The sequence below is a fragment of the Erigeron canadensis genome, chromosome 8 (genome assembly GCF_010389155.1).
Source record: "Erigeron canadensis isolate Cc75 chromosome 8, C_canadensis_v1, whole genome shotgun sequence".
NCBI classification, from domain to species: Eukaryota; Viridiplantae; Streptophyta; class Magnoliopsida; order Asterales; family Asteraceae; genus Erigeron; species Erigeron canadensis.
Window position 1 is genome coordinate 11,023,218 of NC_057768.1, and position 26,787 is coordinate 11,050,004.

At 34.8% G+C, this 26,787-nt stretch overlaps 1 protein-coding gene across 2 annotated transcripts; it reads left to right on the plus strand.

Annotated features, from left to right (window-relative positions):
• Positions 1–968: 968 nt before the first annotated feature.
• On the plus strand, positions 969–18,310 carry LOC122579067 (RING-H2 finger protein ATL8-like). 2 transcript variants are annotated; one of them, XM_043751156.1, is made up of 3 exons: positions 969–1,609; positions 1,971–2,090; positions 18,068–18,310. In XM_043751156.1, the coding sequence occupies exons 1-3, from the start codon at positions 1,060–1,062 to the stop codon at positions 18,190–18,192; spliced, it is 795 nt and encodes a 264-aa protein (XP_043607091.1). In that variant the 5' UTR covers positions 969–1,059; the 3' UTR covers positions 18,193–18,310. The 2 variants fall into 2 exon arrangements, with proteins under 2 accessions (XP_043607091.1, XP_043607092.1); XM_043751157.1 differs by lacking the exon at positions 18,068–18,310 and adding an exon at positions 5,139–5,336 and having other exon boundaries at positions 973–1,609.
• Positions 18,311–26,787: the final 8,477 nt, after the last annotated feature.

Consider the following 26,787-nt stretch of genomic DNA (forward strand, 5'->3'; position numbering starts at 1 on the left):
CTTTTTTAAATTGGCTTTTTAATTATCATGTCTAACAAGTTGTTGCATATCTAGATCTAAACGTGCATATTCTTCATGGTTTTACATAATGTTGATTCTTTTTTATTTTTTATTTATTTGGTAGTAAATTCATTGATAATCTTTTTTATACAGAGTATTTTAAATAAAAAAAAATTAATATTTGTTATCCTCATTCAACGTTCACTTAATCCATGATTAATAACTATATCTACCTATAAGCTGCCTATTTAATTTATTTATTTTTTATATATTTTTTTTTATAATACTTTTCCTTATCGCTCACCTTTCATTTATTAATTATTCATTGATTAGTATCATAATTAATTTTTTAAGGATTCCTCTAAATTAAAAACAACTGATATTTGCATGACCAATGACTCGGTAATCACATAACACTACGATGTAGTACTATTTTTAAATAGTCTATTGAACCACCTTTTATTCTCCGTGTTGTAAATTTTAAATTCTCTGATACGTTTTTCTAATGTACGTTTCTCTTTATGCGTATATCACCGAACTTATACACATTGCAATTTTACGTATCGTTATATTTTTCAAGGCAACGTGGAGCTTCAAAAACTAGTTATTTTCAAAAATATGACTTATTCGTGAATATTTAAAAGGTGACATATATACATCGTTCTAACCACATCTATTTATTTGGATATATCTAATCGTAGTTTTAGTTTTAGGACGTTGTGGTCTTTATCACCGTTAGCCTCATTTACATGATTTAATTTTGATTTTTTCACATATATATAGCACCTTCTCGAATTGTTAATGATTTAATAACGTAACTTTCTGTTAAATATAGATAAAACGATCGAAAAAGAAAAGATTTATACACGACAAGTTGCATAATTAAGCTAAGCAGTTAACATCTTCCACCTATATATATGTACCTTACCTCCCTTCACCGTTCCTCATCTCCTCAACATTCATTATCCAATTACTTTCTTTCTCTTTACAAAACTCTGACATTTCTTTCAATTCTCTCGCACACACAAACAAAAACAAAAAAGTTCACTTGAATGGATAATGACTCGTCCGTACAGATTCCTCTCAACCGTTATTAACTCATCACCAAAACCAGCTACAGAATCATCTCCTGAAGTTGCATCAGTCGAATCCGATTTCGTAGTTATTTTTGCAGCCTTATTATGTGCTTTGGTATGTATAATTGGTCTAATCGTCGTAGCCCGTTGTGCGTGGCTACGACGCAGATCAATAGCTAACCGTACACTTAACAACCAACCTTCAGCCAATAAAGGAATAAAGAAAAAACATGTCGACTCAATTCCTAAATTCGCATATAGTTCCAGTTACGGTACGGAACTGGTTGGCGGAAGAAAGCTTTCTTCCGCCGACTGTGCCATCTGCTTGGCTGAATATGCAGATGGTGATGAAATCCGTGTCCTACCACAGTGTGGACACGGATTTCATGTTGGATGTATTGACAAGTGGCTTGGGTCTCACTCGTCTTGTCCGTCTTGTAGACAGATTTTGGTGATAACTAGGTGTAAGAAGTGTGGCGAGTTTCCAATGGTTTCAGATGGGAATGTTTCGGTTATGGTGGAACCACATGAAGGTAGGCAACAAAGTAATATTAATAGTAACAGTAATAGTGATAGTTCTAGTTTAGGTTTAAGTATACATCAACTGTTGTAAATTTTAATAAGAAAATAATATATCATATTCTACTTTATGTCTTTATCATTATTAATTTGTATATATTATTCGTATTCGTCTTGTAGACTTTAAGCATAGTACAACTACTAATTCATTGTGTAATGTGTAATAGTGATAGTTCAAATTTACGCAATACAACTAATTTTTAGTGGATGTCACCAACTGATCATTGATAGAATATATTGTTGTTAGTTCCATTTAATAGCCATTGGGGTGTTAGCAATTTGGAGGGTTTTTAAAATGTGGCTTAAAAATCTCAGGTTTGAATCTCTTCCTATGCAAACGTGATGAGGGCATTAGAAATTATATTCATCCAACATATAGAAAGAAAACCTGGGCATGGTCAATAATAAAGCTGGTGTGCGTGTATCTGTATCGAGGTATTAGTAATTTATCCATTGCATTTAAAAAAAGCTTTTTTTCTTGAAGATACAAGCTTCTATTAAATCGGGTAACATCACATTTGCAGATTTGCTCAATATTTTGATACTTGAGTAGATAACTTTGCACATAAAATCCACAAATGCCGAAGACAGTCATTTAAAATCCGAATGGAAGTCTAGTAGAGGCTATAATGACGGAAAAGATGCGGATATAAATATGAAACGGAGTATATGAGTATATTGTATTATAAACTTGTCATATATATGTGTGGTGTCAAACGGGGTTGGTAGCTCATTGGTAAGTTCTTTAAAATTGAGAGAATCTACCTGAGTTCGAGTCTCACCTATGAGCTGGATTAATATTGGGTTTTTCTAAAATCTTAGTTTTTAGACGTACATGTAATTTCAAAGTAAAATTAAGATAAAATGTCCTTAAAAAAAACTTGTCATATGTGCCCATTACATTTTAATTTTGTAATAAAGTACGTTGAGAAGAAGTTGTGCCCATTACATTTTAATTTTGTAATAAAGTACGTTGAGAAGAAGTTAGTTACTATTGATATGGGTTAGTAATGATACGGCAAAATGATATACTTTCTGTTTCATTTTAATTGTTTAAATTTGATTTGTCAAGTCTTCTGTCTCTAACTTTGACCGTAAATATTTTGATTTATATTTTATAATATTTGTTATAAGATATATATGAATGAATTAAGTTTTAAATATATTTTATTTGATATAAATTTTCATCAATTAATATATAACATAATTAAAAATATTTATGGTTAAACTTTTTAATAAAAAAAATTTGAAAAATCAAAATTAGATATTTAAAATAGGATAGAAAGGAGTAGAAATGATCTAAGACATCAAGCGGTACGCACGTAATAATATGATGGTTATTTTTAGGCATTTTGTCATGTAGCTAAAAGGTGGAATTGCATCACAAACTAGAAACAGGGAAATATGTAATTTATTAATTAAAATCTAATATCGATATGGATGGATGAAGTCTCCCTTATCTTATCCTCTTGGATCTCGGTGTATCTTTTCGCTAGCTTGTCATGTAAAAAATGTTAACTTAATACACGTTACAATCTCTTACACATATATGTACACACTATCACTGTCTTCTTAAGTGCAAAGTGAGAAGAAAAAATAAAAATTAAAAATATCTGAAAGAGAAAAAAAAATGGGTTCGTCAGATTAATGAAGCGTTATTTATATACTGTTAAAATATTGGGATCTAAAATTTACAGAAAACAATTCGTTTCTTTTTTTTAATATTATTTATAAGAGTCCTACCAATAGTAAAAAAAAACATGGCCTTAGCTAGAGAATAAAACATGAGCCTTACAAGAATTTTCTTTTTCTTTAATATCGGGTTTAGCATCCATATTTGAAAATATCATATATTTTTTAAATTTTTTTAATATATAAAGATAACACATGACACAAAAAGGCTTATAAACTGATAACGTAGTCAACATGTTAGGCTAATAAAGGTTTCAAATGATATTACTAGCTAATCTCATAAACATTAATACCAATTCAAAATATATATATTTTTTTATGTAATATTTAGCTTGTATATATCTTACTATGTGGATATTGTGATATTATTAGTTGTTTGTCATAAATATATGTAATAATAAGTTTAAAAAAAGAAATTTTTAAATATACAATTACACTATCTATGTATAACACATTTATACACTTATCAAAAAAAAAAACCTTTTTCTTTGACATTTCTTCGTTCTTTTTGTCAAAAATCAAAATAAATCAAACTTTTAATCTTTTAATTGAGAAATCTATCTTAAAACTAATGTTTTAAATAGCAATGATTTTTAAAGAATAGATTTACGACAATCAATGTTACATTTGTATGTATTTCTTAATTAAATTTTAACTTTTTCTTGCGATAAATAACAACTATACCATTTAATTTAAAAATTTACAGTGAAGCAAAATTGGAGTGTATGCAATTTCCATACTACCCCCATCGTAATTCTGTCCTTGCCACCACTACTGCCACCCATCATAATGTTTAGTGCATCATAATGTAACTAACTAAGCACGTAATGTTATAGTGTCTAACCACAACCTCTATTTATACACAAACTTAGTAAATATGTTCAAATAATTTAATATGGCACTATGGCAGAACCGATGAATAAAACACTTGCACATAGCGGCTTATATGGGGTGTAATGTATACTATATTACATAATTTGACCATACGTACGTACTACGTTTGTGCATACAATAGAGATTGCAGATAGTTTGTGGCTTTGTGCACTTTATAACATTCCACACTTAATTAGTTACATTATGACGCAATTAACTCCTTTTTTTAATCATTAAGTGATTGTGTTGAGAAAGTGACTGAATAAGTAAAAATATTTATATGGTTTAAATCAATATAGTGTTTTTTACTTATCAAGATATAAAAAAATAGTATTGATTTAGTTAATGAATTAAACGATTATAATTAAGTTCATTAAGCTATAAACAAAGTAACTAAATAAACCTGGTAAAGAAAAAATCAAAGAATTCAAACTTCCGCATTTAGAAAAACCTAGATGTATCATGACATCAACCGTAAATTATTGAAGTTGATATAGATTTTTAATTTATCATATTATTATAAAATAAAAATGTTTCTCCGTCTCTTTTTAAGTGTCCAACTTGACAAGTTTAGTGTTTTCTTGACAAGTTTAGTGTTTTCTTTAAGTTTGATGTAAATAAATTTTTTTATGTTATATAACATTTGATTTAAAATATATAAATGAATTTAATTTTGAGTTTATTTTTCATTGATAAAAATTTTCACCGACTAATATATAATAAAAACAAAAAATTTAAGGTTTAAAGTATAAATAAAAAAAATTTAAAAATCAAAATAAGATATTAAAATGAGACGGATGGAATTATAATTATAATATATAATATGCATTAATTTGTTAAAGCAATAAATTTCCGACATATTATATAAATTTATAATTTGTTACTCTTACTAATAATATTTTATTTACTTTTTACAAGCACGTTACCCGCGCAATGCGACAGAAGTCATGGCGGTGACGCTGTAGTGGTGGGGACGATTGTTGGTGGTGGAGGAGATGTGAGTGTTGTAGATAATTGATGTAAAAGTAATTGATGTAAATGTTGGGACCACGTTAAATGTGAGCGTCATTGATCGTTTATCATTCGTGATATGATAATTGACGATAGTTGAAATCCCTATGTCTAGTAACTATACGATAGGCGTATTTACTCTTCAAGATATATTATAGGGTTTCTCATTAGATAATTATAACTACGGAGACTTATATTGCACATACTAAACACTAGGGACTAAGTTGTAAATGCTTTACTTATAAATAAAGAATCATGTATAACAGTTTTACACTGTATTGTTTAGTTAACTTAAGAGAGGAAAGAAGAAGAGATGGAAAGAAAGTTTTTCTTCCTAATCACCTCAAAAATGAGAAGAAAACTTTTGAATCAAAAAACAACTACACTCCCCCTCCTAATCCTTTCCATTTTTTTCCCTATCCACACTTACAAAAATCTTAAAAATGTATTTTATAATTTTCCCTCTCTTCTCCTTTCCTTCCTACCTCTAAATAAACTAAACAATACAAGTCTAATCTTCCATCTTTCTTTTGTGTATATTTTCTCTCCTAAATTCTCAATCTCATCTAAATACAATAATCTCATTTAGGGAACCCGATATCAATGTCAAACATTTTTGCTCTTACAAGGTCTTCTGAATCGTTATGCATACATTATTATTATCATGTTTTCATTATGTTTACAATACGAATTATATTAATTCCCAACAATAAAGGGTTAATGAGGACATCTTAAAAAATAAAGGACTGATTATGTAACTTAATCATTAAGGGTATTTTAGACAATTTTTCTTATGTAATTTTTCAACATGAGGGCTATTTCTATTATAATATAACTAGTGTTCAGACCCGTCCATTGGACGGGTAGTCTCATTATATATAATTCTTATAATAATTCACAACTTACTGAATACGAAAGCCAAAGAAGAAACAAATGAAAATTAACTCCATATTAATATTGATTCCAGTTTACCTTTTTTTTTTTCCAACTATAGTTAAATAAAAAGAGAAACAAAAAGTTTATGACCAATATCATAACTTAATCAATACGAAAGCTAAAGAAGAAACATATGAAAATTAACTCCATATAAATATTAATTTCAGTTTACCATTTTTTTTCAACTTTAGTTAAATACAAAGAGAAACAAAAGTGTAGAATATATAATTTGAAAATACATACCAATTTATCAACAAAGACCATCTTGAACATTTTGATTTTTTTTTGGTTTTTCCACTCCGAAACAGTCCATACATGCACAACACAAAGTCGTAGATAATTGTTAACATGTGTTGGCTTATAAGATTTTTTTTATTAAATGTTGGCCATTTTTTATTAAATAAATATTAAAAAATTAGAGGAAAGCTGAGGCCCGTCGAATGGACGGGTAGTCTTAAAATATATTAATCAAAGCTAAAAAATTGGTATTCAAGTATATTAAATCTCTATGACCAATATCACAATTTAATCAATACGAAAACTACAGAAGGAAACATATTAATTCCATATAAATATTGATTCCAAAATACTTTTTTTTTCCCAACTTTAGTTAAATAAAAAATTTGCAGTTTGTTATATATCTTAACTTACTACAAACACAAACAACAATTTTAGACTAAACGATTTAGAGTTAAGCTCAACAAAAAGAGAAACAAAAAGTGTACATACAATATATAATTTGAAAAATACATACCAATTCGTCAATAAAGACCATCTCGAATGTTTTGATTTTCTTCGGGTTGTTCTACTCCGAAACAGTCCATACATACACAACATGGAGTCGTAAATGATAGTTAATGATGCAGTTTTGCACGCAATGAAATGGTAAAAGATTAAATCAAAGACCAAAACCATTGACAAAACGTCAACTTTCTTATAATTTAATAATAATCAACTGTCTTTACAATAACCAAATATCCATATTTATACTGATTCTAACACTCCTAAAATAGGAAATAAATCAACTCACAATTATCTTAATAAATAAGAAGATAAGTTATAAAAATAAAAGATTATTTAACAAACCATAAAAAAATAGAAGATCACGCTACCGCATCATTCTCTCCTTTTTCAAAAAAATTCATCCTCGAGTTTTCCGTAAACTTGGAACAAGAATCCAAACACATCCACCCGGATTGAAAGGAACAACGGGATTCCCATTCATTATTAACATGACGACACACCTAAATAGCTTAATTTGTGAAGTAATCTTACCAAGCGCGAGACTTGTATCACGGTCGCACAAAACTTTGAGACTTCGCTTTCTCTTTACTAAAAACGAAAACTTAAAACTGTTAGGTCCAGATTTACTGGACTCGCTCCAGACGTGACTACTGGAGCCCTCTGAAGATTTGTCCAGAAATTATGTGAAGACCAGTGAACAACTTACTTGTATAAGAATCTGGATTCCACCAGATTTGTTCACTGGACTTCACTCCAGTCAAGATTTTTCCACTGAAGAACATTCTCACTGAAGTCGAAGACTGAAGTCTAAAGAAAGAAGTCTGACAAATAGCGGAGCTCACTGGAAGACTTACCAGATCTCCTGACTGGAGTCCTTGTCAGTATTTTAGACCTTACAAGTCTGAACACTGATTTCGAGGAATTGACTTTATGCCTTTACATGCCTTTAACCGGACAATCCATTTGTCTTTTGTTAAAAGCCTTACACGCATGTAAAGGTGGTTGGTTAATTAGAAGACAAGTCACTACCATGTGACTTTATTCTTGTACTTTAATCAATGCTTTTAAGGAATTAAAGTAATTTCCTTAAATGCATGTAACCATATTTGTACGGCAAAAAGAATATTATATTTATTCTTTTTGCCTATAAATACCAAGTAACTTCCTCGTCCAAATTACATACTTGTGCAATTTGGTGCCTTTACTCAAATACTCTCGATATAAACAGTCATACTTCACAACTTTAAGTATTTCGATCAAAGAGTTTATTTAGCAAAGATTAGATCACTTGTAATTCATAGGTTGTTTAGATACTTACTTTGTAATATCTTGTTCCGCAACAACCTTGTATTTTATTTAACATCAATAAATAAAATACACTTGAAAATTACATTGTGTCTCACCATTTACTTACTTGCTTATCTTTATATTGCTTAAGTACGTATTACGTTATATATATTCTTGCATTTATATTTATCTTAATACTAGTCCAATCTAGTGCTTACTTGACGTTTAATACTAGTCCTATCTAGTGATTACTTGACTTGTTATTCTACACCTGTGGGTAAACCATTGAGTGAGGGACTTCACAATTGGTATCAGAGCTGAAGGCTAACATACTTGCCTACATCTGCATTCTCTCGATGGCCAACCCAGAGAATACACAAGGAAACCCTTTAAATACTGGACCTCCACCCATAAATGAATTTGAACAAAGCAATGACCATGCTAATAATAATCCACCACCACCACCTCCTATTCCTGCTTCTCCACACGTGCATGTGCACTACTCAAACACTCCTGTTCCCAAATTCAGTGGGAATGGTGATGAATTTGGCACGTGGAAAGCCATGATGTTATTACATGTTACTGGTATTGAGAGGAATATGCTTAAAATTTTAAATGAAGGACCCTATATTCCTAGAAGTCCTCTTAATCCACTTCTTGATTCAACTGGAGCAAGATCTGGGAGGGAAAAGAGAGAGGAACATTGGTCTGAAGAGGAAAGGAGACTGGTCAATATTGACACTACCTTAAAAGTCATGATCCTCGGGGCCGTTCCTGAAGCTCTTATTCCTACACTAGTCCTTTATCCCAGTGCCAAAAGCATGTGGGATGAACTAGTGAACCAGTATGAAGGTGGTGATGATACTATTGTTACCAGGAAAGTGGATTTAAATAAGAAGTACGAGTCATTTTTTGCCCTACCCAATGAATCATTAACTGATACCTACACCAGATTTATGTCCATTATAAACCAGTTAAGAGGGCTTGGGGTAGAAAAGGACAAGGACATACTTCTTGAAAAATTTTGTGATATTCTTCCTTCAAAATGGTCTCATATGATTGTGGTCTTGAGACAAGGTAAAACCTTGCATTCCCATACTCTGTCATCTTTGTATGGAGCCTTCAGATTCACTGAAGAGAATCAAGCCCAGAGAATTGAGGCAGAAAAATATGCTATTAATCATGCTTCGAGTAGTTCCCCTGTGGTTAGTCATACTGAACCATCATGTGCAGCTTTAATGTCTTCCGAGAATGTATTTTCGATGAAGAAGATGATGTCTGAACTAATGGATTCTGGAGTCATGAATAATATCTCTCCAGATTATGATGAAACTGATAGTGATGATCTGATGGCTATGATGGCTAAAACGTTTAACCGTTTCAAAGCCAGAGTTAACAGACCCACTGGACACACTGCACCAGTTCTTCCACTGATAAGACCAATCTGACATGCTTTAAGTGTGGCAGAAAAGGTCATTTCATGAAAGAGTGCAAGTCCAATCAGTTTGTCTCACAATCTGGTCCATCAACTTCTTATAACAAGCCTGATGATAGCTACAGATTAAAATACAAAAAGCTTAAGGCTCAAATTGCTCTCATGTCTGCAGAGAAAGATAATAATAAATGCATGGTTGTAAAACTTCAAAAGATTCGTGTTTTGATGCGGAAGTTAGATGTTCAACAATGGTGGTTAGTGTGTGTAAGTGTGTGTTCTTGAGAGAGAAAGATATGTGTGTGAAATGATCTGATTACATTCAATCTGTACAATGTGTGGGAAATGAGTTATCAGGTTACAAGGAAGAAAGGTTTGAGGGGTATTTATACTCTAAGGAAACTTACAAAAGCTCCCCCTCAACCTTACAATAAGTACATAAACATACATTGTTTTCAACTACAACTAAGCGCTATTTATATTTCTAACATTCTCCCCCTTAGTGCTTGGTTGTGAGCTTGGTTGTCTATCATCTCTTCCTTTGATGCCTTCTCCTCATGCTTGCTCTCCTTTGCTTGTTCTTTCTTTTCTTATAACTTTGAGCAGCAGTTGATGTTGTAGGCTTGTCAATCTTTCAATTCCAGAAGGCTCTTTTCTTATAACTATTTCAAGTGTCTTTCCAATACTTCTTTGGAATGAAATGCCAGTTATCACCTTCAGGACGTTCATCTGGAAATCGAATGTTGTCTTGGAAATTCATTGGTGGAATGTTATGAGGACCATGTTTGTGACTAGGATTCCAAAGAACCCATGAGCCTGTCTCAGTATGTCTTACTCCTTCTTGAGCCTTGGGAGTCCTTTCAACAATAAGATCTCTTATTCTTTGACGCATCTCAAGAACAACTTTGATACGTCTTATATGATTTCCTCTCTGAGACTTGATGTGATCATCTTCTTCATCATCAGAATCTTCATTCAATGCACTTAAAATTGACAAGCAATAGTTCAAAATACCATCAGATTACTTGGGAAAATCTGAAGCACGAATAAAGATCTTTCTCTTTAGACGGTTAATGAAGACAAACCCATCCAAGTCTTCAATCACATCTCCAATTTGAAATGAATCTAGCTCATAACCTCCTGCTCTTTGATTTGGTTTTGTGAGGTTAATGTTGCTAGTTCTTCTTTCTAAGCCGATCTGAAAGTCATTGAATTCATAAAATCTGATTAAGGCTTGAATGTGACTTTTCAATGTTTCATAGGCTTGAAGTTGATCAAGAGTCTTGATAATCAAATATGCATATTGATTGTAGAGGAACAGGATGTCTGAGATCTTCAAGTGTTGGAAAGATTCTTCTTGAAAAACATACATACAACCATCTGCTCTGCGAACTTTAAATCGAACAAGTCTCATGTTGTAAGTTACCAGGGGAACAAACAACTCTAGCACTCTTGTGATTGGTCTTTGAAACTGCCTATACCACCATTCTTCTCTCACAGAGCTTACAACATTCATCAACTCCATGTACGCATCTCTTCGATCTTTATGTCTGAACAAAAAGAATGCTCTCAACCGATTCAATGTCATGTTTAATCTTTCATCTGGCATGCAATAAATCTGGAAAGATCTTTCTTCAAGATATCTTGCTTTGCACACAATCTCTTCAGGCTTGGTACTTAGATCCAAGATCTGGTCATTGTTCTCAGTGAAATAACCCTCATTAATCTACCAAATTCTGCTTCTTGAAATTCTTGGATGTCTTACTCCTTGTGCAAGCTCACTAGGAGTCTCAAGATTTTCTGGGTTTTTCAGATGATAGACAATCTTTTCAAATATGTCTTTTCCATATGTTTCTTGCTGAGATTGTTCACTTGTTTGAGCATTATCAGGATCATCGGAATCAGATGAATCAGACTCATCATCTTCAGGTTGAAATGGATCACGATCACTTGACTTGTCAGAACTTGAAGTTGTGGAATAATAGTGTGAAATATGTCTGACAAGTGGTGGTAGATCATCTGAATCTGATTCATGAATATGAGTTGAAGAAGCTTAAGCTTGTATTTGATCTTGATTTTGATTTGTTTTATCTTGATTCACATCTTGACCAGTTTGTTCTTGACCACTTTGTTCTTGAGTTTCATGACCTTCTCTGATATCTCTTATATTCTCCCCCTCGGGTTGATCATCAGGATCTTGATCATCCCGAGTTCTAGAGATATCTGCCAGTCGACATTGTTGGTCAAGTTCACGAACTCGTTTCTGAAGAGCTTCAACTTCAGCTCTATTCTCTTGTTGTGTAGCTTGAAATGACATGTAAGCAAGAAGTGATTGAAAAATTGACCGTTTATGGGAAGAGAGATGTGGTTCTTCGGATCTCAACCGATGCATGAGAGAAACAATAAGAGTGTCGGTTGATAGACGACTGGTGGCAAGACGTTTGGGTGAGCAATCACTTAGATATTCGGCAGAATCAGAAGATACAGAAGAAGAACTGGAAGAGTGATGTGGTGAACTGGGATCAGGAAATGATTGAGTATTTGGTGTTGGTGTTGTTGTTGGTGAAATAGTTGGAGTTATAGGTGTTGTTTGAATTGGTGATGATGGAATTGTTGTTGTTGTTTGTATTGTTGTTATTGGTGATGTTCTTTGAATTAATGGGGGTGTTGTTGTTGCACGAATTGGTATTGAAGATGCAACTGGAGTACCAATACGTAAAGCACCTCCAGTAAGCAATCTTGATGATGGTGAACTTGATTCGGTGGCAGGAAGTTTTCCGGTTAAGATATTTCTTGAAACAAGTAATTCACTTCTTTGACCTTCTTCAATTCCTTCAACAAACTGAGATATCAACCTTTGAGCTTCAATAGGAAGAGGAAGAACAGAATCTGGAACTTCAGTAGCCTCAAGTGAGTCTACCGAGTGTCCTGAAGACATCATAACTGTCTCAGGATTTCCCGTTGGTTCAAAAGGATGAACAACAGTTGATGATTCGGCTTCACAACCAGAATCTTTTGGGCAACGAAGGTGAATAACTCCGGAGTCACTTAGACTTGCCGTTATGCCTAAGGCATGAAGAGCTAACACAACAGATTGAGCTCGAAGGAACTCAGACTGTCGCACAACTGATCTAGCCATTAAGGCGCCTTCGTCTAAAGCTGGCATGATGTTAGCAATGGAAGGACTTCCAAACAATCCTCGAGAGGGCACAATAGCCGATCTCTCTATTTTTGTTCCGGCAAGATCACCTAGATGTGCATATGGGATCACAATTGGTGCAAAAGGTGTCCTAAATGGGATACTAGACAAACGTGCAGAAATGAAGTCCAAGAGAGGAGCAGATGTCTCTTGTGTTTCAACATTCACAAACTCAGAAGGAGAATGGAATGGAATATGTGGATTTTGCTCATGCATGAATGAGACGTCAGTCTGTAGAGAGACTTCCGAATGGCTTATGGAGGTTTGACCTTGCGAGAGTTAGGAGCTCTCGACTTCTATCCTAGGGCGAACCCAGCGTTGATAGATGTTTTGAACTAAATGGAGGCCAACGTTTTCTTTTTTCCTTTCTCCTAGTCCGGACCTCTCATCCTCTCTGGTATTTTCAACCCCTCCCTCATTTCCACCTTGTTCCTCCGGGATGTCCATGACATCATCTGCAAACATATTTGCATCATCAGAATCAGACTCAGCATCACTAGAGTCATGAGCATCTTCTTGTGTTGTTGATTGAAATCGATCATATTCAAATCGAGATTTCTTGAATGTTTTGCGGATATTAACAGGAATTGATTTCATTCGGCCTTGAAAATATGTAGGTGGAGGAGATCGAGGAAATGATGATGATGAATGAATTTGTGAAGCAATGATTTGAGGTTGGTTTTGTTCCATTGTTGGTGGTATTGGTGAGATGATTTCAGGAAATGGTGATGATTGATGAATAGGGGTTTGTGGTGTTTGAGGTGATTTAGGTGAAGATGGAGCAGATGATGAAGTTGATGATCTTTGAGGTGACGGTGTTTTGGGTGAAGAAGATCTCAAAGTAGTTGTTTTTGGTGGAGGAGATCTAATTGGCTTTGGAGACCCAGCAACAGAAACTGTCTCCTCAGAAGATACAGGTGAAGAAGGTTCAGCCGAAGTTTTTCTCTTCAATTTCTTTGACGAACTCCCCTTCTTCCTTTTCTGAAAAACTTTCTTACTTAATTTCAGCTCAAACTTTTGATCTTTCTCAATCTTTCTTCTCTTAGGTTCACTGGAACTAGATACACCCTCACGCTCTATTCTTTTTCTCTTTAACCCCTCACTTGGTGTCCTATGTACAGCTTGGGCAGGAACCGGGAGGCTTTCCGGTCCCAGAGTTGTTCTAATCCAGTCCAGGTAACCTTTCAAATCGTTATTAGACTCAGAAACCAAATCCAGCAAATGTGAAGGAATTAAGTATGAATAACTTGCAATTCCAGAGTCTCTAACATACTTGTATTGTTGGAGTGTAACTTTTGTATCATCATGAAGTCTCAGAATGCTTTTCTCATGTCTGATTGCAGCATGGACAATTACTGTCAGAAATCTGATAAATGGAATATACTTTTTGGGAGCTGAGATTTTTCCATTAACCAACACTATCAATTGATCCCACAGAAGTTGAGCGATGTCGTAATGTCTATCAAAGACAAGACCATAAAAGATATGCAGCATAGGCTGAGTCAGATTATCCATCCCTCTTGTATACGGAGTCAAGCAGTTGGTGAGGATAGAATATACATAATACCAGATCTTGGGTAGATTCTTTAGCTTGAAGTCTCTAGTCTTGGTCAAAGGACCTTCATACCCAAGTGAGATTAATGCAGCAAACATTATTTCATTGGACTCAAACTCATCAAAATTAGCATGTCCATTAGAATTAGCTTCAGGGAGCATCAGAGTTTTTCTGAAGTCATCAAGATTGAACTCAAAGTCATATATTCTATCTCCAGAGCTCAATTGATATTGAAAGAACCCTTAACGACGAAGTTCGGGAGATTTATGTTTTGGTTTTGATCTTGAAGAAGATGGATCTTGAGGTTGAACAAAACTTATGGTTCTCCACATCTCAAACAGATAAACTTTAGGTAAGTCCCTTTCGACAGTAAGAACATATGAGAGTGGATGATTGTGAAGAATTCTTGGGACAATTGGGAATCCCGGAGCAACAAATGGATCAGATAGAGCTCTATTGTTTCTCATGTTCTTTGAGTTGCCAGCAACAAGAATTTCTTCAATTGATTCATTTAGGGCAATCTCTTCATCATGTTGGATTTCTTCTTGATGATCCATTATTTTTGTTTTTCTGATTTTGAAAGAAAACAGTTTAACGCACACATAAAATAATGTTTGAATAGCAAATAACAAGTTTCATACAAATTATTTATATAAAATTCAAGGAGGTTCACATAGGCGATCAACTCAGTGTGCTTTATATAAATAGTTTGATATGAGAAAATAAACACAGAATAGTTAGATACATATTTCCATATATAATCATAGTAAGAAAGTACACAAAGGCGTTCAATTCCTTATATTTTCATATATAGAAATATATATATATATATATAACTTTGAAAATAGAATATAATCATATAAGTACAAGATACATGAGAATAGCAAGGCAGTACATAAAGGCGTTTAATTCCTCGTATCTCAAATATATTGCAATTATATGACTATACAAAGCACTTAGTCACACCACACAAAAATTAGGGTTTCAAGAAAAAAATTGTTAAAATTGAAAAAAATTTCTAAGTGTGGGAACTAGGACGATCTTGATAAGATCGTTCTGAGGTTCAACTTAGGTTTTGAAGAAAAAAATGTTAAGTCTTTGAAAAGCAGTGGGACGATCTTGTTTAAGATCGTATCAAGGTTTATGAGGAGAAAACGGTTTAAGTATAGAAAGAAAGAAATGGGACGATCTTGATGAAGATCGTCTTAAGTTTTGTTCCTTAAAAAAGGGTTAAGTATGGGAAAAAGGAAATGGGACGATCTTGGTGAAGATCGTCTCAGAAACACTTTTGAAAATCCTTTTGAAGTGAAGAGAAAATTGAGACGATCTTGGTGAGATCGTCTTGGAAATCAAGTGATAAAAACACTTCACTTCAATTTTGAGAAATTCTAATACTTAGAAATATAAGTTGAAATTATGTCAATTTCTGGAAAAATTGAGCATAGTTTCCCTTTACATTTGAAAGAATTAGTTTTGAGCAAAACCGATTTCTTATGAAATCAGTTACCCATTCAATTGAGTTTGAAAAATTCTCAACAACCACATAGCGTACAGACCCTAAGACGATCCTGACAAGATCGTCTTGGTCTTGGTCTCAGGGGTTTTGCAAGGAAAACAAGTATGTGGAACTAAGACGGTCTTGGCAAGATCGTCTCATTTCCAAGTCGTTTTGGAACCAAGACGATCTTGGTCAAGATCGTCCTAGAACCAATCCAAACAAGAAACTGCGATGACTTTGCCTAGATCGTATTAAATTCAAGCAGCTAATTTATGCAACAAAAATACCACACAGTGGTTCTAATTAGCTTCAAAACTTATTACAGACACTTTACACACCCACAAACCAAAAAAATTAACTAAAACAACCTTGAACATTTAAACATGTAAAGACTATCAACACATAACCTAAACATGCTTCTAAATCATTCCATATCCACAGAAACATTAACAGATGCAAGATTCGAATGAAATTGAAAAACTAAGTTCCACTTTTAAACTCTAAATCATACCTGTGGATGTGATTAGATGACAAAGTTGTTATGAAATGAAATGATCAGTGTGAAATTTGTAACAAAGCCCTATTCTTGTTTCGATGATCAACACAAAATGGTTTTTGAGAAATTTGTGAGTGAGAGAGAGTGATTGAGTGTTTGTTTTACAGAAAGATGGAATGGAAAAAAAAAATAAGAAAAACAATTCCCTCCTTCTTGTTTAATGAAAAAAATCGAGCGAGTCAACTGGGTATGGACCGGGTCAAACAAGGTTTTGGGCTCAAATGTAAAATTGGGCTTTAGAACTGGGCTTGATGTTTTTAAGGAAAAATTTGGGCTCACAGAATTTATCAAGACACATGATAAACAAAACAAAAAAATATAGCAAAACAAATAATAAAACAACTAAAAAATTTTTTTGGTTTTTGACATTATCATTTTTATGAATTTTTCATTTTTAATTTTTTATTTGTTTTTCTAAAATAAATAAACAATAAGTTTCTCTTCAAATAGTGCAAATACACAAACTCACCCTAGATTCAAGATTCATGATCTATCCTTTTTCTCCGCCTCAAACATTGAAAGATATTTAAGCACATTGCACATAAACATAGCATCAATGTTTGACAGATAATGAATGAAGAGGAAAGAGATGAAGGATTTGTATAGAACATTCAGAGGCAAGTAAATGCATTGATAATGAGCACTTATTCGATATTGTTTCTTTGAAAAGAAACTTATTCTAGGATCATGTGTTGAGAAGTATCCAGAATTGAAATGTTAAACACAGACCTTTATTACCTACAAAACAGAATTAGGTCTTTTTAGGTACCCACTTTTGAATGGGTCCTTTTGGGTTAGAGGAAACATTCAAGGTATACAAATGGGGTTTTCGAACAAGAGGTTTATTCTTAAAATTCATCACAATCCCCTTAAAATCAACAATCAATGGTTTAGAAATCACAGTAGAAGATTTTGAATTTATTACAGACCATGGTTTAGCTTAATTACTCAAATTTGAAACAAATTTCCTATTAGAAACTTTATTCTTGTATACATTAGCTGTCCAACTTCTTCTAACTAGTGATTTAACAGACACATGTCTTTTAGCATTTTGATTGTTGGTTTTCTCGGAAGATTTGATGTTCTATTTCTTTGGGTTTCCAACAGTGAACCAACCATACTGATCTCTATATCTGGTTTTACCATTAGATGTATCTGTGATTAGAAAATCTTTGTTAGACTTTGACATCTTAGGTAAAGAACTAGATTGTGAGTCAACTTTAGGAGCAGTGGTTCTAGATATAGATGAAGAATCAACCTTGTTCTTTAAGGTATTTAAAATGGGCTTCTTACCTTTAACAGCTGGTGCATGCTGACCTTTGGGTGAATAAAATGAAGTTGGAACAATCTTAGACTTAGATTCCTTCTTTGTTTCAATTTTAGGCCTTTTTGGTGAAAGTTTTGCAAGTTCTTTCTCTACTTCAGGTGCAAAAACATGTTCAGTTTCCAAAAACTTATCAAGTTCTTTAACAGAAAAATCTGGAAAAGAAAATGTTGAAACTTTTTGTTGAACTTTGGGTTTGGAAACAGTTTTGTTTGTAATCTTTTCAATTAATGCTTTTGCTTTAGCCTTAAGATCTTTAGGAATCTCAATCTTGTGCTCTAAATTCACTCTATTTTGGTCAACAGGGGTGATCACAGGAGTATCAAAAGAGAGTATCCTTTTCACAGAAGAAAGATTCTTGTTTTTCAAAGCTTTAAACTTGTCTTCAATCTGGAGAAAAGATGAGAACATTGAAGTAGACATATCATGAATCTCTTGAGGAGAGATTCTTTCACCCTGCACAGCTTTGTTAGAAATCTCACACTCTTTGGACTGAGTGGAGCAATCAGGAGAATTAAAAACATGCAACATTTGAACAGGGGTGGTCTCTTTTACCTTTTGAGTATTATCTTGAGTTTTCAAATGTTCAATGACCTTTTGCTGAGACTCAATTTTTTGTTTTTAACCTTCAATTTCCTTTTCCAATATGTTAGTTGGAATATAAGTTCTTGTTGAAACTGGCTTTAAACAATCTTTTTGAGAATCTTTTTCAGGAATTGAAACGTTGTCTATTTCTTCTAACTCATAGATGGTTCTTTTATGAGTTTTCTTATATGTATCATTTAGAGCAACATAATCAATACCAATTTGATTTGTTTGTGGTCATTCAACATCATCTGACTCAAAATCATTCTCAGATGGTCTAACAAAAGTTTGAATCATGCCAAGTCTCAGAAGGTTTTCATCATACAAAGGACCAAAGTCTTCTATTTGAGCTTTTGCCAAGTGAGCTGGATTCTCAAATCCCAACCCAAGAAGAAGTTCTGATCTATCTATCTTTGACTTGTTGTAAAAAGCAGTGAAATCCAGAAGAGGATTTTGTTCAATTTTATAGATTTTCTCTTGGTAAAACAAGATATTTGCTTTCAAATCCTCAATTTGCTTTTTAAGAGTTTCAATTTCAACTCCTTTGAGAAAACAAGTACTGTTTAGATCAGAAATTTGTCGTTCATGTTTTTCACAGTTGGGTCTAAAATCTTTCATTTTATTGGTGAGAAACTCAACATCAGCTTGTCTTGCATTTGCTCTTATCCATTCATTTGTTTTCTCAAGCTTTAGGGTCTCAATGGTCTGTTTGAGTGAATGGACAGTCTCTTCAAGGTCTTTACATTTGTTAGTTAAATGAGCATTGGGAGAAACAACTTGAGAACTGGCACTTGACAAATGCATTTCTTTCAAAGAATCATAATTCACTTTGAGAGCTTCATGAGCTATTGAGAGTTCTGAAAAATTTTCATTGATTTTATCAAACTCTTGTTTAGCCATTTTCAAATTGTTTTTCAAAGTAATGTTTTGCTTTGTCAAAGTGTCAGCAGTTGTTTGGTCAGACAAGAAATCAACTTTAGTAATGAAATCTACCATACTTGGTGTTGCTTGTGAGGTAGTTTGTGAAGAACTGGTTATTGAAGTCATCAAGCAGTTGACATCTTCATAATCAGCAATCTTTGGTAATGCATCCCATATCTCTGTTGCATTGTGATCATGATTGTAGCAGAGAAAATCTCATCAGAAAGAGATTGATAGATATAGGATTTTGCTTGTTTGTCAGCTCGAATTCTTGCTTTTTGATCATCAGTGAGTTGGTCATTGGTAAGGAGAATTCCATGGGGATGTTTGAACTGAACTGGACCGTCAAGAATTGATTCTTTAATGGAGGCACCATTTGATTTAGTATCAAGAAAATCCATGAATTCGTTTTCCCATTGGACAAAAGAATTTTTGTGAAGAATTGGGGGTCTGATGATTGACATCATTGGATCAATGTTGATTGCTGTCATTGAAATGACTGAACAATGATTTGAAAATTGTTTTTGTTGATTTTGAATTTTAGACGACAAAACGATCTTGATGAAGATCGTATTGAAGAAAGAAAGCTAGGACGATCTTCAATAAGATCGTCTTAGAACGAATGACATAAAAATTCTAAGTATGGAAGACAGAAAGATAAGACGACCTTGGGGAAGATCGTCTTCGAAAATTTGTTAAGGAAAAATAAGACAGTCTTGAGGGAAGATCGTCTTAGAAGAACTTAGGTTAAATTTTCTAAGTACAGAAAATCTTGGAAATTTGGACAGAATGATGGTTATGATTTCAAGAGTGTTGAGCAAAACCAATCTCAAAGAGATTAGTTACCCAGAAAGTGTGTGATTCCCAATCACAACAACTTCAAGTGATCAAATCACCACACACAGTTCACACAGAGCCAAGAATGTTAGGACGATCTTGGCAAGATCGTCTTAACAACAAATACCAAAAAAAACACTAGGACGATCTTGGGAGATCGTCTTAGAATCACGTAAGTAAAATGGTCTATTTGAAGATCGTTTCAAGGGAATTTCCTCAAGAACAGCAGATAAGACACAATAGTCGTGCAGAATCACTGATTTGCTCTTTTCTCACTCAATTTTGAGTGTTAGAACTTGATTTAAAAACAGAAATGCTCAGAATTCGATCGCGCACAACCCTAGCAACAAAATTATAGATCAAATCAACTCAAATTCAAACCCAAAATTTTGGCGGTTTTCCCATAATTTTGAATTTTGATGAATACAGTGAATTGGATTCTGAATTTTAACATGATGTTTTCTGAGGTGATTTAGAATGGATTTGTGAACAAAAACAGGAAAACTGATTGAAAATTGATGTAGAAATGATGAAGAGCAGAGACGGTTTTGTTTGAACACGAATTTTGAACTTTTGAACAAAATCAACACAAATCTATAAAGAATTTGTTCTTGATCTTCAACAGATTGTTGTTTTGCTCTGATACTAAATGTAAAACTTCAAAAGATTCGTGTTTTGATGCGGAAGTTAGATGTTCAACAATGGTGGTTAGTGTGTGTAAGTGTGTGTTCTTGAGAGAGAAAGATATGTGTGTGAAATAATTTGATTACACTCAATCTGTACAATGTGTGGGAAATGAGTTATCAGGTTACAAGGAAGAAAGGTTTGAGGGGTATTTATACTCTAAGGAAACTTACAAAAGCTCCCCCTCAACCTTACAATAAGTACATAAACATACATTGTTTTCAACTACAACTAAGCGCTATTTATATTTCTAACAATGGTGGCAAAAGAAGAATGGGTTCCCTCTGATGACTCATCAGTTGATGATGAAGAGGAAAGAGATTGTTGTTATATGGCTCTAGCTGATGAAGAGCATCTGGTGAAAGAAGATGTCACATCTGGAAGATGGGTGGACATTGTCATTAAAAAGGTAATAGATTATGACAAAGAAACTGATCCTGAATTAAAACTGGACATTGCTGGAGCTTTAAACTCTGATTTAATGTTTGTGGAAACTGTTCGTTCAGAAATGTCAAATAATTTTGAAACAGATTTTTCTGAAATGACAAACTTACAATCTAAGTTAAAAGAATTGCAAGATATTGAACTCGCTTTCAAAGCACAAGTTTTGGTTACTGAACAACTGGTCCAAGAAAAAGAAGAACTGGAAAATCTTTTATCAAAAGAAAAACATGTTATCCAGTCATGGCTTGAGACCAAGAAACCATATGATGTTGCACGTAACCAGTACCCCTCCCAAAAACGTGCATATCTGGGGGGTGATGTGAATGCTTCTGCATTAATACCTGTTGTTGACCGACTGCCTGAAGTGTTAAAACCTAGCACTATCTATGATGAACCAACAACACCCAAAACTTGTATTATTCCTCTTGTTCAATTGTCTGAGGTTAAGAATGGAGCTCCCTAGATGAATGCTCCAGTCAAGAAGGTTAAGCAGAATAAACCTTTGCCTAAATCATCTTCTAAAGAACCCTAGGTTCAGAAAAAGAAGAATGTTGTTCCTTCACCTAAGCCAAAAGTACAGTCAACTGGAAAGGCTATGGTGTCATCTGAAGAAAATATTTTGTTAAGGTTGGAGAGTCAGTTTCAACTACTGGCTCGTCAAGTTCAAAGTTGCAATGCAAGAATTAACAAATTTGAGGGTACTTCATCTGGCCTTAAACAAAATACAAAACCTTTTTCCAAGAAAGAATTATCGAGCACACCTATTGACAAGAAAAAGAAAAAGATTTCAAAACTGTCAGTTCCAGTGGTGTTTACTGAGAAACCCACTATTTTTTAGAGTGAAATCAACCAGATACCTGCTGGGATCCATCCTTGTGGATCCAGAGAACCCATCAGTCGATGGGTTCGCAAACCTTTAAACTAATAATCTGGTGGATGTGCAGGGCGATCGAAAGAAATATATTTGGTATCTTGACAGTGCTGCTGGCAGGATATGACCGGATGTAAGACCCTGCTGGAGGAGTTCGAAGTCTCAGACGGACCCTCCATTACTTTTGGAAATGATGGTTCTGGAAAGACTGAGGGATAGGGTATTCTGAATAATGGTCAAGTCAAATTCAGACGAGTGGCTTATGTAAATGGGTTGAAATATAATCTCATAAGTGTGAGCCAGTTGTGTGATGATGGCTACCAGGTGTTATTTAACATCTTTCAAGGCATCGTATTTAATAAGGATTGGAAGGTAGTATTGATTGCTCCCAGAAAAGGGAATGTGTACATAATGGATATGGAAAGCTCTCCTTCAGAGCAGTGTTTCTATACCAAGGCTGATGAAGACACAAACTGGCTATGGCATAAAAGGTTGTCCAGAAAACAACTTGCGGATGGGATACCTTCTGTCTCCTTCAAAAAGGAAAGGCCATGTCCAGGATGTGAGATGGGGAAGCAGAAACGCACCAGTTTCAAGACAAAACAAAATTTTAGCATATCTGAACCTCTTTATATGCTTCATATGGACCTCTTTGGTCCAATGAATGTTCAGACTCTTGCTGGTAAGAAATATACCCTGGTAGTTGTTGATGAATTCTCCAGATATTGTTGGGTAATATTTCTTAGGTCAAAGATTGAAACTGCTGCTGAAATCATCGCTCTTATCAAGCAAATTGAACTCAAATATAAGCGAAAAGTGTGTCAGTTAAGAAGTGATAATGGAACAGAATTCCAGAATGCAACTCTGGAGAAATTCTGCACTGACACTGGCATCTCCCAGAATTTCTCATCAGCACACACTCCAGAGCAGAATGGAGTTGTAGAAAGAAAGAACAGAACGCTGATAGAAGCTGCCAGGAGTATGCTTGCTGAATCTGGTCTTCCTAAAATGTACTGGGCTGAAGCAATTGCAACTGCTTGTCACACTCAAAATCGCTCAGTATATGTAAAGAGACACAAGAAAACATCCTATGAAATATTGAGAAATAGAAAACCAAATATTGGTTATTTTCACGTTTTTGGATGTCTAGTATACATCTTGAACAACTCCAGTCAATTAGGCAAATTTGATGCAAAAGCTGATGAAGGATACTTCTTAGGATATTCAGCCATTCGCAAAGCCTTCAGAGTCTATAACAAAAGACTAGAAAAGGTCCAGGAGTCAATACATGTCACATTTGATGAGTCAAATGAAGCAATCAATAAAACGCCAACCCTTAATTCTCCCCCAGAAAGTCCAATTATTTTTGGTGAATCTGATCCTAATAAAGATTTATCTGAAGATGTTTCCAGTCATCCTGACTTGGAACCAGTGCATTTTGAAAAACCTTCCAGTAATACTTCATTCTATCCTTCAATAAGTTTCAAACTACCCTCTGAACTTGTTATTGGATCAGATGTTTGTACTACTCATCCGGTATCAGATTCAATTGATCTTGAGCCAGTAATCCAAGAAATGCCTTTAAATGAAGAATTTCATGATGCAAATCGTGATCTTACAGATTCTGATGAAGATGCTGAAGTTGTCTGGCAAGATCCTACTCCAGAGAATCAATTGAACTCTTGCACTGATATTGTTGTAAGAAACAATCCTGGTCAATACTCTAAGTGGACAAAAGCTCACCCAATCAACCAAATATTCGATGACTCCAGTAGAGGGGTTCGGACCAGAAGTTCCTCCAGTGAACAATGTTTATATGTCAGCTTCTTATCACTGATTGAACCAAAGAAGATTGACGAGGCAATGAATGACCCAAGCTGGGTGATAGCTATGCAAGAAGAGCTTCACCAGTTCGAACGAAATAAAGTTTGGAATCTGGTTCCTCCTCCAGTTGGCAAGAAAGAACTAATTGGAACCAGATGGGTCTTCATGAATAAGGTTGATGAAGATGGTCATGTGATCAGAAATAAGGCCAGATTGGTGGCACAAGGGTACGTCCAGACAGACCTTGACTTTGAAGAATCATTTGCACCAGTAGCAAGGTTAGAAGCCATCAGAATGTTTTTAGCCTTCGCTGCTCATCATAAGTTCAAGGTCTACCAGATGGACGTAAAGAGTGCATTTTTGAATGGAGAATTTAAAGAAGAATTTTTTGTGAAGCAACCTCCAGGCTTCATTGATGAAAAGCATCCACATTGGGTATATCATCTGGACAAGGCACTGTATGGCCTCAGACAAGCCCCTCGAGCCTGGTATGATAGTCTGACCAAACACTTATCAGAAAATGGTTTCAAAAGAGGTACAATTGACAATACCTTATTTATTCTTCGTGAAAGAGGTAATCTTCTGTTGGTACAAGTTTATGTTGATGATATTATTTTTGGTTCTACTGATGAATCTTTGTGCAAGAAATTTTCAAAAATCATGTCTTCAAAATTTGAAAAAATCATCTCTCTTAATAAATTTCCGTTTTCAATCTTAAATTCCTTCTCTTTCATTTTCATATATCTTAAATGGCTCCTAAACCATCTCCTAAAAATCTTCTAGCCGCAAATTATACTCCTGCTGATAATGTCAAGAAGGCAAATCATATATCTCTTTCTGCTGATACCATCCGCACACATGAATAACTGGATGGCAAAACTCTCAACAAATCACACTGAAACTTCAATCATTGGAAGGTTGAACACCTTTTTCTTGAGCAGTCCACTCTATGGTGCCCTAACCCTAAATCCGGGCAAAATGTATCATGACTATCTTTGTGAATTCTGGTATACTGCTGTGTACGTGGAAAGTGATGAATCCATCCGCTACACATTAAAAAAAGGCACCAAACACTTCACCATTACTGTTGATTCCCTCAGAGATGCCCTGAGGATGAATTACTTTGATGAGAATGAAATGCCCATTGAGATTCCATCTGGAATCAATACCAGGGAGGTGTGCAGGTTGGTGGGGCACAGAAATAGTGGATGAGAATGGTCAGCTGCTCAGGAAGGGCACTGTATATATGAGCAGGCTGACAGATTCATGGAGGTATTTCTTCACTAATCTTGTTGAGTGTTTGGGTGGCAGTTCTGGAGGTTTAGATCAGATAAACCAGACACAACTCCAGATTGCTTACTACTTATGGAATGGGTACAGGGTGTACTTTGCCCAGATCTTCTTCAATGATCTGGTGGACAGATTGAGGGTCAAGAGCAGGAAGGCCTTCATTCCATACATTCGATTTCTGTCCATCATATTCAGAAGGGCCTTGAAGAATGAGTACTCTGTAAACACAACTCATTTTTCAATGTGTGAATATCTTAGGGACCTCAACCAGTTGATCTCATCTCCTACTGGGGTCGACATTCCATCGGTGATGCTTTATCAATTCAGAATTCAAGAAGATGCAATTGCATCATCACCTGATGAGGAGGTTGCTGGTGAGCCTCATAACGATGAGGAAATTACTGATGATGTTACTGCTGAAAGGGTGCAACCTATTTCCCAGATCGCCCCAGATCTTCAGCAGTCTGGTGTGAATATTGTTGAAATTCCACCTAATCCCACCAGGCCAAGGAATATAACTCGTCGTCTTAGGAGAGACGGAGTTCTGGTATCATCCCTTCCAGAATCAACTCATCAAGATTCTGGAGAAATTGGTCAGGAAACTGCCCCAACAACTACTTCCCCAGTACAAGTAGAAGGAAGTGGTGAAGAAGAAGAAAGAGGGTCTGGATCACCTCTTTTCATTCTAGTGGCAACTGCTGAAAGTGGGGACATCATGGCTGCTGATGGGTCCCTAGTTGTTGAAGAGGTTGAGGGGGAACAAGTTAGGCAGGTTGAACGAGATAATCTGGAGCAGATGGCTCAGATTGATTTAAATTTTGGAGTGGAGAATGTACAAGTAGAGGACCAGGCAGGTGGAACCGGCCCAGATTGGGATATGGTTGATTCTACACTGTCTGAGGATAATGATTTTGATGTGAATATGAGTTTTCTGGGAGAAGAAGAAATTGATTGCACCATCTACTCTGTCCCCCAGTCAATTCTTTTTGATATGCCTCCTCCACCCCCAGAAAATACACCAACATCTCTTCCAGAACAAACAACAACAACTCTTGAATCACCTTCTGCACCAGAAATTCAACATTCTGAACCACTGGTAGTCACCCAACCAACTGAAAATATCACAAGGGTGTTGCCAGTATCATCAATCACCATAATCACCAATCCTTTCAGTGGTCTCTCCTCTTCTTCTTCAACCGATGTCCAAGGCCTTTTTGATAAGGTGGCGGACCTGGAGAGATCACTTCAGGCTTCTTCTCAGGTTATTTCTGACTTTAAAGCTCTAATTTCCAATAATCTTAAGTCAGAAATGAACATTTTTGCTGGAAATGAGAAGATAGTCTTTGAGAAGCTGGATGAACTTGTCATGGCAACAAATAGAAATTCTGAATCAATACAAGTTGTAGTCCAGGGAATCAAGGGGGATGTGGTAAGAAGTGTTCAGACTGCCATTCAAACTGAAGTTGCTCAACCTCTGGCAAGTCTGGTTGGTGATGTTCAGAATTTGACCACCAGAATAAGCTCTCTAGAGAGCAGGCCAACCCTGGAGAAAAATTCAGTGGTCAGCAC